Raw genomic sequence first — 12766 nt, forward strand, 5'->3', positions numbered from 1 at the left:
TCATTTAAGCTAACCTGTGTCTTTTCATCTACATTTAACCTTGGGGTGTTGTCCCTTTCTTTCATTCTGTACGTCTTACTCTGTGTCTGCCTGGCTCCAGGCATCTCCCTCTCTTTCTCCCTTGTATTCTCTTCTCCCTTCTCTCATTGCCCAACCCCACCTATCCCTCTCCTGCCTAGCTATTGGCTGTTCAGCTTTTTATTAGACCAATCAGAAGCCTTAGGCAGGCAAGGTGAAACAGCAACACATCCATCCATAATTAAACACATGCAGCACAAACAAGTAACACAGCTTTACACAATTAAAGTATATTTCACAAGCCCTGACAAAGAGCCTCCAAAGATACAGTGAGTTCATTTTGTATTGACCATCTACTTACTGCTGGCCATGGGGCCTGCCTTTCAGAGTGGTTTGTTTTCCTGCCCATCCATATTTAAACCAATTAGTAGTCAGTGCTTTTAAGGCTTAAGAACAGGGTAAAGGTGGTGATGAGCTCTTTTGATTGAGTACTTGCTTAATATGACAAAGCGCTGGGATGACCCTCAGCACCACATAAACTCAGCATGGTGGTGCACACCTATAATCCTAGCTAGCATTTGGAAGGCAGGGGCAAGATCATCAGCTCAAGATCATCCTTCACTGTGAGTTCAAGGGTAGTCTGGGCTGCATGAGACCATGTTTCAAAAACAAAGCCAGGAACAGAATAATATACATGAGAAAAAACTTCTGCAAGCTAGGTGTACTACTGTAGCCTGTACTCTTGGCACTCAAATTTTCAATTTGAAGCTAGCCTGGGCTACAGAGAAAGATCTGGCTCACCTGTCCACCACTACCAATCTGTACTAATTTTTAAAATAAATATTTTTCCCTTAGGGCTATCAATATGACTAAGTGGGTAAAGAAGCCTGGTGACCAGCTGTCAGTCTCTGGAACGCACATGGTGGAAGGTGAGAACCCTGAAGGTGTCCTCTGATCACTGCACACACTGCTGCACAGCGGCATGCGCAAAGGGGCGCGCACACACATACACGCACACGCACGAGCACACACACACGCACACACACTCACGCACACGCACGAACCAAGAAATACAAGGGGGAAATAGGAAGAAATAATCTGCATGTATCTGGAGGGTGGGGTAGAGAATCTGTCCTAATCTAGAAAACTGCTGCCTAGAGCAGTGGTTCTCAATCTTCCTAATGCTGTGACACTTTAATACCGTTCATGTTGTGGTGATCCCCCACTATAAAATCATTTTCGTTACTACTTCATAACTGGAATTAAACTGTAAAGCAAATACCTGCTGTCTGGTGGTCTAAGGTAACCCTGTGAAGGGATCATTTGACTCCTCCAAAGGGATCAGAACTTACTGTCTAGAGGCTCTGGGAAGGGCTTACACAAATAAAATATATATGCTATGTGTGAGTACAAGTGTCCTAGGGGATGGGTTCCATGAAGCTAGACTTATAGATGGCTGTGAGTCTCCTGATATGGGAGCTGGTCCCCTGTGCTCTTACAGAAACAGCACATCCTTAATCACCAAGTCAGCTTCCCAGACCCTTCTTTTCTTAAAAAAAAAAAAAAAAAAAAAAGTGGTGGGTGGGTCAGAGTGGAAGAGAGGGTTCAGCAGTTAAGAGTACAACGCCTTTAATCCCAGCACTCGGGAGACAGAGGCAGATGGATTTCTGTGAGTTCGAGGCCAGCCTGGTCTACAGAGCGAGTTCCAGGACAGCCTCCAAAACAATACAGAGAAACCCTGTCTCGAAATACAAACAAAACAACCCCCCCCCCAAAAAAGAGCACTGGCTGCATATCCAAAGGAGCCAGGTTCAATTCGCAGCACCCTATGGCAGCTCATGACCATTTGTAATTCCACTTCCAGGCAATCTGACAACCTCTCTGGCCTCCACAGGTACAGCACACATGTGGTATACAGACATACCTGCAGACAAAGCATCCATACACATCGAAAATAATTTAAAAGGGGGGGCATGTCACCATGTAGCACAGGCTGGCCTTCAACTTACAATTCATCTGCCTTAGCCTTAAAAGACTTGGAATTATAAGTGTAGACTGCCCCCCCCCCCCGGCTGACATGCTAATTTTCTACTTGCTTACTGTTTTTTGTGTGTGACAAACACTACTAGGTGCATTGCTGAACCCAACCCCACAGAAATACATGAAATGCATGCAAGCATAGTCCCTAACATCCTTTTAAAATTACACGTGTGGTCAGGCGTACACCCTACAATAATGTTTTCATAAACATTTTGAGTTTAAAGATGTTCTGTGGCACCTCAAGCAATTTGGGACCTAGTCTCCTTCATTCCATTAATGCTCTCGAAGTTATCCATCTGCCTCACCAAATCATCAACTCAAACTTCTCTCCAGTTTGTACATAGCTATTTCAATTATCCATGTACATATCAAATAAGCATCTCAGCAGACTCAGCATGTCCAAAGAAAAAATTCTGAATCCTTTTCACATCCTACAATCTTCCCCATTTTAATAAACAGAAACATTTTTCCATTTGTTAACATCAGAATCCTTGGCTCTTTCTTGGCCCCTTTTCCTCCCTCACAAATCCCACTGGGTCTGCCCTCAAACTTTACTAAGAATCCAACTACTACTAGCCACTGTCTACTGCTGCCACTCTGTTCTATAAGCCCCATTATTTCAACTCCAACTTGCTCTCTTGCATCTATTCTTGCATTGTAACAAAATAGAAATGCTCTATCCTACCACCTTTGCGTGTGTGTGTGTGTGTGTGTCTGTGTGTGTGTGTGTGTGTGTGTGTGTGCGCGTGCGCGCATCAGAAGGCATCGGATCTCCTGCAAATCCAGTTTGGGTCTTCTGCGAGAGCTTTTAATCACTGAGCCATCTTCCCTAGTCCCCATCCTATCGTTTCCACACTACACTCTTCAGAAGTTCCGGAAGACGGGTCCACTTCCTTTTCTACTTACCTGTCTCTCCTCTGTGTTTACTCAGTTTAATGGAAAACTAAATTCTTTTTCAAACATGACACACACACCTTACATGTCAGCTCTGACACTTGCTGATAAAAAATCTGATGCTTCCCAGACATATCCACTTGCGTGTTTTTGTCTTCTTCCAGGTTTCTGCTCAAATGCTGTCTTCTCAGAACACCCTCGATTGTTCCCACAAAGACTACCCCTCTATTTCTGCATTCCTCATTCTCACAGCCCCTCCCTTCTGACGTGTGCTGCAGGGCTGCACGTTCCTGCACCAGCACAGCAGTCCTAAGCAACAGTCGAGTTGTGCTCGCCCCTCTATGTAGCTGTCCCCCAAACAGCACATTTGCAGACACACAAAGACTGTCAAGTAAAACCTGTTCTTACACCTTCAAATTTTAACATCTGTTGTAGGCCTCATGTTCTAATTACATCGAACTACCCACACTGTTTGTAATATTAGGAGGTCTCCAATATTATCTTCCAAAACTTTCCTGTTTGTATAATAAAATATAATGCTTTCTCAAATCATCCCTATCCATAGATTTTATTTAGCTAATCTAAAATAAATTATGCTTTGATTTTTCCATAAACTCTTTAATTCTATTCATAAGCTAAAAAGATGAAGTAAGCAACTGTATTTTCTAACTACCAGAAAATTTAAAAAAATGTTTTCATCCTATAGAAACAAGGGTAGACAGCTTGGGTGGCAAATCTCATATTCCCTCTAAAACCTAAGAAACTTACTTGAAACCCTCAACCATTCCATGTGTAGATGAAAGACTACAAGGACCACATGGGCCATTGGCCTAAGGGAAACCCCTTTTACTTTTGTCTCATGTGACTCTCTATTCTCCTACCCTCTGCCAGTCAGCTACTTTCCAGGAGGACCAGAAGGGTGGGGATGGTAATGACACTCCACAGGAAGTTGTCAGGCTATCCTCAGGTACATGTGAAGTCATTGGATCTGTTCTTAAGTCTTCACAAGGTCAAAGAATCCAACTCCAGGACTGCCCTTCCCTTACAGTCTACCTTAGCTGTGCCACCATATTTATAAGCTAAGGCTATTCAGACATGACCCTGAACAGGCCATGCTGTCAAGTCTACAAGAAGGTGCATTTGGATTGTTTTTATTAATGCAATAGATGAGAACCCTGCCTCACTCAGAATGAGTTGATTCCTTGTTGCCATGGTAATGAGCTGCTTTGCTGAAAATGCAGAGCATTCTGGGACTTTGTTCTTATCAAGAATGAGACAGGAGCAACAGAACCAATTCTAGAGTATATTTATAAGCATAAGGTGCTGTTTTTTGATTCTAAGTAACAAGAATTTTAAATTGCTTGGTTTACAGGAATAAGAGTAAGACTAAACATTACTGGGCTCAGTAAGATTTCAAGCATGAAAAATCCAAAACAGCAACAGTCAGAAATGCTACAAGCTATCTCAAGAAAAATATTATATATGCCTACTTTAGGCTGCTATGCAAGAGACAGGGAGGCAAAAGTGGCCATTCCTCAAGCAAGGTGAGAAGCTCTTCTGTTGTAAAGCGTCGAGGGATAATCTCCTGAGAAGATGGCCAGGTATTCCTGACAAGTAAAATTCATTTCTGACAGCTCACTGAAGAGAAAGCAGAAAGCTATCAGCTTCTACAAGCAATCAATCATCTTTATTAAGATTCTTTTACTTCAGAAAGTTCATGCCATAAACATTTACCAACGGAGAAATTCTAGTCATCCTTATGTCCTGTGGTCTCATTCTCTGTTTTGGAAACGCACGCGCCACGGCTGGTGTGTGGAGGTCAGAACTGTTCTTCTGCCATGGGAGAGACAAGGAGCTGAGACTCGGGTCACCAGGTGCAGCGCCCAGGCCCGTAGCCTGCTGAGCCATCTTGCCGCCCTGCTTCGTCTCCTTTGGTTTTTCTCCAAAGAGGAATAAGATTACGGCACTAACAAGTTAACCCAAATGAAAAATATTTTAGTGAATCATAGAGATATTTTTAATTATGATTCACCCACATTGGTTTCTTTTTAGTTGACATGTTCCCATTTTATCACGACCATCTGCCATATTAACAGTACTCCAGCTTCCACAGAAGTTTTAACCAAAGTATGACTGTGCATTAAAAACTACAAACTTTCTCACCTTAAAGCTGTAGAGTTGGGGATTTTAGAGACAAGGTCTCAGGATGTTACCCCAGCTAGGCTCAACCACAATCTTCCTGCCTTAACACCCTCTCACACCCAGCTTCTAGCTTATAAAAAACTGTACTACGAGAGCATGAGCAGAAAAGGAATATGCTAGTACATTCCCCAAACCCTGCCCTATCTTTTAGAGGTGAACTGTGAAAGGAAAATGGCAGCATCTTCAGGTTCCCCCACCACTCTAGAGCTGCCCACATTACCACCACGGCTGAGAGAAGAGCTTGCTCCGGTGTCTGGTCAACTAGATACTACTCACTGTCACTCCTACAAGGTCTGCTGCCTGAATAAGATTTTCAGAAACCTACAGTAATGGCTGAGGTGTAGCTTGTTCTTTTGGTATACACAAGGCTCTAGGTTCAACCCTCAGTCCAGCAAAAATAAAATAATAAAAACTCAATGTAATTCTCTCTAGCCCATGCTTTAAAGGGTCTTCCCTTATTTACAGATTCTGTATTTCAAATGTTGTAGGCAATGCTGAGGCAAATGCAGGGCAGTTTCTGAGGAAGGCAGGGTTGGTAATCACAGGACCCAGATAACTACGGATAATCTCATTTTTCACTGAAGGTAGTTTGTTAAACATTCAATTCAAGGTGATTTTCACATGAATGAAGTTCTGCAGAAGGTCCTTTTAGATACACAGGAAGTTGGTCTCTATCATAAGTTTATGAAGAAAGCTGGCCCACCCCCCTTGCCAGCCCTTCCGTAAAGAGAAGCATGTCTGAAGGCAATCACTGGGATTTACAATAACTGAAAACATCAATTAGCCATATATAGTGTCATCGAGATTTCATCACAGGAGCTATCTGGTACACTGAGAGAAGACTGAAAAGAGGAACAAAAGCTCATTTTGTATAAATGCTAAATAAAACCTAGCAACTGAAGATACACACACACACACACACACACACACACACACACACACACACACACACACACACGACAAAGACCATCCTGGTGATTTGAAAGAGAATGGCCCCCATATGCTCATGTATTTGAATGCTTGATTTCCTGGGTGGTAAAACTGTTTAGGAAGGATTAGGAGATGTGGCCTTGCAGGAGGAGGCATGTCACTAGAGGTTTCAAATACCCACACCAAACCCTCTCCTTCTCTGCCTCTTGCTTTTGGATAAAGTTGTAAGTCCTCGGCTACTACTCTAACGCCAATGCCTGCCTGCCTGCCTGCCTGCCTGCCTGCCTGCCTGCCACCATACTCCCACTCTGATGGTCATGGACTCAGCTTGTGCAACTGTAAGAAGCCCACAATCGCACGCCTTGTTTTATAAGTTGCCTTGGTCATGGTGTCTCCTCATGGCACTAGAACAGTGACCAAGCCAGCTACCATTTTCACAGCGTTCAACTTCAACTCACCTGGGCCCATGTAGAAGTCACATGTCCAGTGTCAAAAGGGACATCATCGGGAATCTATTCCCATTAGTTACAACAGTCACAGTCTTAATCCACTAAAATCTTTTGAAAAATTAAAGCATGTGTGTGAAGTACAAGTATTTAGCTCAGTAGTAAATACATACCAAACATGAACAAGGCTCTGGGTTCAATATTCAGCACAAGGGAGAGGAAAAAACAGGAAAAATGTATCCCTCAAAGGAGGAATCTAAGAATTTAACTAACCTAGAATCTTAGGCCCTCACTCACCCCATCCCCTCACCCCTTTTTTCATTTATTTTGAAGCTGGGTTTGTCAAGGTTTGTCTTGAACCCGTGACGACGATCCTGCTCTTCTCTAGAGTGCTGCTTCCACTTACAACACTACCTTGCTTCCCACGACTTTCCTGCACTGGTCCTACAGCTGTCAGTAAAAACAAGTTAGCAGGAGAGTACCGTGGACTGTGAAATGAGGGGCACGGGCAGTCTGACCAGCCCAGTCACATGACACATAAGACAAAGTCTCACCAGATTACAGCCCAATTAAATGCTTAGCAGCATGGATGAATGGTCAGGTCGCTAGACCCAGCCAGTGATGCCTAACCAGAATTGCTCAGGAATGAAACAATGAAACATTACTGTTCCAGTTCTCCTGAAGACTGAACTATGTAACCTGATATTGCTCACTTCCCACAAGTCATTCAGTTTCAACCACTATAGACACTCACACTACAGGAAAACGAAAGTTTCTTCCCACAATAAGAAAATCTTTTCCTGACTTGCAAACTAATTGGAGACTACTGGCTAGGCCTATTTTGAAATCTCTTTAATAGTTGAGATCATTTACCATTTTATCAACAGGCAGGAGAATCTCATGAACCCAGAAACTTGACGGGAGTGGGGAAGAAAGGAAAGTGAGAAATTAAATCCTCAATAGAAAAAGATAAAACCATCGTATGATTTTATCCAGAAATTCCAGTTACCCAATTCAAAAGAATACTAAGAGAAAAAGGAGAAAAAAAGGAAAGTCAAACAAAATAATTAAAAGATAGTTCCCAGGTTACAAAGGTTCACCAAATATGCAGCATCAATGCCCTCATTACTACAGACTTAAAAGTTTCAAATACTGGAGGATGAAGAATACAGATGAGGAACTCTGCTAGGCATGGAGCTCATGTTTGTGATCTCAGCACTCAGGAGCCTGCAGCAGCTGGGTTCATTAAAATGAAGGTTGCAAATAGCCTAAGATCCTGAAAGAGCCAGTCTCAAAAACAATAGCCTCAAAGGAAATTCAAATAGCTCTGGGCCTCAAGTAACCAAAAAGCAAGAGAAAACAATGTTGCTTCTTAGATAAGGGAAGGAATAAAAAAGGGAGAGGGAGCTTGGAAAAATTTTTAACTTTGAGTTCCCTACCAAAATATGTAAGGTTCTTCTACTTAGGGATGTAATAAAAGCTCTATGTTCTTTGCATTATTTACCAGTTGGTAGTATATTTGATGGACTAAAAATGTATCAAATGTGTCTATACGAGTTTAACTTTCTCAAGCAGGGACTAGGAGAGTAGGTTCTGCTATAATTCAAGGCTAAACTAGGGTAATGTTGTTTCAGTAGTAGTGTCCATTTACCACACAGTACTGTGGGTTCAATTCCCATCACTGGGAGTGGTGGTCGAGGACAAGGACATGGGGGGACAGGATCTCAACCAAGATAAAGAAGACACATGCTGTAAACAAGAGGTTAACACAAGCAGGCAGCACTGTCTTAAGATTCTGGTGTGTGGTGACATTTTGTTTGATACAACAAATAAAGCTTACTTAAGATCAGAGTGCAAAGCTAGTCACAGCCTTAGAGGCCAGGCAGTGGTAGTATACACCTTTAATCCCGGCACACAGGGATTAAAGGCAGATGGATCTCTGAGTTCAAGGCCACCCTGAGCTACATAAGAGTGAATCAGCCTAAAAGAGAACAGAGCTCACACCTTTAATCCCAGCGCTATGGTGGTGGAGATAGGAGTGATGTGGCTGGGCAGAGAAAGGTGGGAGGAGACAGGAGCTCATTGCAATCGGGGTGAGTCTGAGGAGCAGCTCAGTGGAGATGCAATCTGAGGCCAGGATTGCCCTTTTGGTCTGAGGTAGAGATAAGAGTTAGTGGCTTGGCTGCTTTGCTTTTCTGATCTTCAGCTTGAACCCCAATGTCTATCTCTGGGTTTTTATTATTCTGCTACTCTGGTGGTGGGACCCTGCAGAGCAGTTCAGCATGAAATCTGATGATCCAGATGGGACTGATCTTCCAGAATACAAAGCTATTAGAATACCTCAAAAGTATTGCTCCTGAGAGAATATGGAAAAGCTGAACTAGATTAATAAACACAGAAAAGTAAATAAATATATAAATGCTCAGGGAAACTAAAAGTGTTATGAAAGTGACTGTTGGGGAAAGGGGCCAGTCAAAGAAACACACCCTGAACAGAGTCAAAGAAACACACCTGAGCAGAGCAAAAGAGACACACCCTGAACAGAGTCAAAGAAACACACCCTGAGCAGAGCCAAAGGGACACACCCTGAACAGAGTCAAAGAGACACACCCTGAACAGAGCAAAAGAAACACACCCTGAACAGAGTCAAAGAAACACACTTTGGCCCTGCAACCAGAACTAAAGAAATGCACCCTGACCCTGCAACCAGTGCCAAAGGAACACACTTTGTCCCTGGAATCTGAGTCAGTGAAAGAAATACACCCTGGCCCTAAAATTGGAGACAAAAGGCTAAAAAGGACCAGAGAAAGAAACACAACTCTAGCCCTGAAACCAGAGCCAAATCTGACCCTAACCCTGTGCAGAAAACTAACCAATCACTGAGCAGGAGATCTAACCATCATAAACTCAGGGATTGAAATCTGACCAATCCCCACCCAGGAAAACTTCACCCCCCTAAGAATCCCTATATAAACCCTGTGTCTGTTCACCTCGGCTGTTCAGGCTGCCCGGCTGTCCTCTGCCAGCCCCTCTCCTGGATTCTTCCCTCCCAATAAATCTCTTGAATAGGGGTTGGGTGAGACCTTTCACCTGATCACGTAAGCAGAGAGGACCCTGGATGGAGCTGAGCAGAGCAGGACTGTAACACTTTTCACTGGGGTAAACCTTCCCCTGACCAACTGAAGTTGTTACACTCTCGGGGAATGGAGCTGAACCTGTAACAACTTTGGCGGAAACCTTCTCCTGGGGAGCAGAGCTGATACACTGGAGAAGCCTCTCCCTGAAACAAGGCTGTAAACTGCTATGCTTACTGTGACCTGTGGTCCTTGGCTCCCGAGTACCAGAACACCTTTCTATCCAAGCTGTAACACTCAGTATTTCTTGGCTCCCAAATGCCAGAATCCATCTCTATCCTTCACATCAGATCTGTTGAAATGCTTACAGAGACACTAGAGCTTAGCTGAATAGTACTTTCAGTCTTAATATATAAACACCGAATTCACCTACATTAGAAGAACAAAACAAAAAAAATTTCTAGGGATGAGGAAAATAATTAAATCCTCATACCTGAAGGTGAAAACTCAACAACCAGAACATATGAATGCTATTAATGATCAAACAGAGGCAAAAACATGTAATTCCGGTAGTTGGTAGAGAGGTAGACAAGAAGTCAAGAGTTCAAGGTCATCCTCAGTTACATAGTAACTCTGAGCCTAGCCTGGGCTACTTGAAACCCAGCCCCCCACAAAGAAAGATTGCTGTAAATAGCATAGCACAGATATAAAATGGGTGTGGCAGCAAACCCGAGTCTCTGGGTTAGGCAGGCCAGTAAGAGCCTCCAGTCTGAGTAAGGCAGGCCAGTAAGAGCCGACAGAACAGTTAAGCAGTGAAGAACGAACAAGCTCAAAGTGCCGTCCCAGGGGAAAGCGGGAATGGAAGCCCTGCTGCTCTTAGAGCACTGCCGTTCTTTAAACAACTCTCACAGAGCTGCTGAGTAAGCTGTATCATTTGATACAAAATCATGAACATAACAAAAACTCAACTACTTGGGCCATACATAATTCCTTTGTAAAAGATTTCTAGTTTTAATTTTGAGTGTGTGTGTGTGTGCGAGTGTGTGTGTCTATATGTGGGTGTGTGCATTTGAGTGGAGGTACCCTTGGAGATCAGGGTATCCTATGCCCCTGGAGCTGGGTGCTGAGAACCCAACTCCCACACTCTGCAGGAGCAGGAGTGTTCTTAATCACTGTACAACCTCTCATACCACCCTCAGGACACCTTTTTCATTTTAATAATTAATCATCTTCCCCTAAAAGAAATCTTCTATTGTTTATTATAATCTAAGTTTCTATAACATTTTAGAAACATTAAGTTTCTACAACAAAACATATTACCTAAATAAAACTATCAGATTTGTATGACACTTCAAATTTCTCATACCTCCAAGTTCCTTTTAATTGTTTTGTTCCTATGTCACAAGGTATATCTACCTCACCTCAGAAACAAGGGAGTAATCACAATAGTTCATGCATTTGGTGACACTCTGGTTTCCCTCAAGACAATAATGGAAAGCCTATGAAGGGACTGTTTCTACTTAATCGTCAACTCAATAAATTCTCAAATGTGGCCTAAGATGGCAAAAACTGATCTTTCATACTGTTATTATTCCCAACACTGAAGGTACTATTTTTAGTATGTAAACATAACCTGAAATACGAAATATACCATTTGTTTCCAGCTAACACCTTTAGCATCTATAAACATTTTTTATTTTTATGATTATTTCTGAGTATGTATATTCAGGCACATGTGTGGAGGTCAGAAGGTTTCTCTGGGGAGTCATTCTCTCCTCTTACCACGGATTCCTGGGATCCAACTCAAGGCATCAGAATTGTGCAGCGAGAGCTTTTATTCACCGATTATCAGTCTACCTCTTCATGTAACTCTAAGGTGGTTCTTTCTAGTTAGGCAAGTTAGCATGGGTTAGGGATCTGACTCAGTGGTGAGTATTGTGAGTAAGCGCAAGGCCCTAGGTTTGGGTCCTTAGCTCTAAGGGGTGAATGAAGGGTGTTACCATGGCCTGAGTTTTCAAAACACAATTCATACCATAGATGCTGTTTCCAGACAGGATGACAGTGACCACGATGGCATCATATTAAGGAGGAATTTACTTAGCACAGACAGCTGAAACAACATGCAGACTGTGATCCAGCCAAGGCAGGGACATGTGTGCACTTACTCCCTTGCTATACTTTGGTATGTCATCACTTCTGGCTGTAAGGAAACTGGCCTCATAGTTTCCTACATTAGTATGCAGGCAGCCATAAAAGAAATCCTAACAGAAAATAAAAAGATCCTTTTCTTCCTAGCACTGAAATAAGATAGACAAGACAAAGGCAGCCTACCTTTCACCCTTTTGGCCTAGCGATGCTAACCAACACCTTGTCTCCATTATGAATTAGTAAATCCTTGTGTTTAAGACTAGTGTGGTCCACATCTAGGAACACCAAATTTTTGAAAAAGAAGCTAAAAATATAAAATGGAAAAAAGAAAACATATTCAACAAATGGTGCTGATATAACTAGCTGTCAACATGAAGAATGCAAGTAGATTCATATCTGTCGCAATGCACAAAACTCAAGTCCAATGGATAAAAGACCTCAGTATAAATCCATCCACACTGAAACTCATAGAAGAGAAAGTGGGAAATACATTTGAATGCATAGGCACAGGAGACCACTTCCTAAACAGAACACCAGTAGCACAGATTCTGAGAGCAACAATTAATAAATAGTACCTCCGGAAACCGAAAAGTTTCTATAAAGCAAAAATCACCATCAACAAGACAAACCGGCTCCTTACAGAATGGGAAAAAATCTTCACCAATCCCACCACTGACAGAGGGCTGATCTCCAAAATATACAAAGAACTCAAGAAACTAGACATTAAACTACCAAATAATCCAATTAAAAAATGAGGTGGAGATCTAAATAGAGAATTCTCAATTGAACAATCTCAAATGGCAAAAAAAAAAAAAAAAAACACTTAAGGAAATGTTCAACATCCTTAGTCATTAGGGAAATGAAAATCAAAACCACTCTGAGATTCCATCTTATGCCCATCAGAATGGCTAAGATCAAAAACACCAATGACAGCTTATGCTGGAGAGGATGTAGAGAAAGGGGAACACTCCTCCATTTGCTGGTGGGAGTGCAAACTTGTACAGCCACTGTGGA

At 42.4% G+C, this 12766-nt stretch overlaps 2 protein-coding genes across 5 annotated transcripts in view; one reads left to right on the forward strand and one right to left on the reverse strand.

Annotated features, from left to right (window-relative positions):
• Positions 1–5571, forward strand: part of Atg14 (autophagy related 14) — a 74676-nt gene extending 69105 nt beyond the window's left edge. Inside the window, exons 10-11 of the mRNA XM_040735807.1 lie at positions 874–947; positions 4325–5571. Of these exons, the coding sequence (XP_040591741.1) occupies positions 874–947; positions 4325–4500 (250 nt within the window). The 3' untranslated portion in view covers positions 4501–5571. The remainder of the gene's footprint in view (positions 1–873; positions 948–4324) is intronic.
• Positions 1–12766, reverse strand: part of Fbxo34 (F-box protein 34) — a 67034-nt gene that overhangs the window by 26366 nt on the left and 27902 nt on the right. The gene's annotated exons all lie outside the window — the stretch shown is intronic.

The sequence above is a fragment of the Mesocricetus auratus genome, unplaced genomic scaffold (assembly GCF_017639785.1).
Source record: "Mesocricetus auratus isolate SY011 unplaced genomic scaffold, BCM_Maur_2.0 Super-Scaffold_100048, whole genome shotgun sequence".
NCBI lineage: Eukaryota > Metazoa > Chordata > Mammalia > Rodentia > Cricetidae > Mesocricetus > Mesocricetus auratus.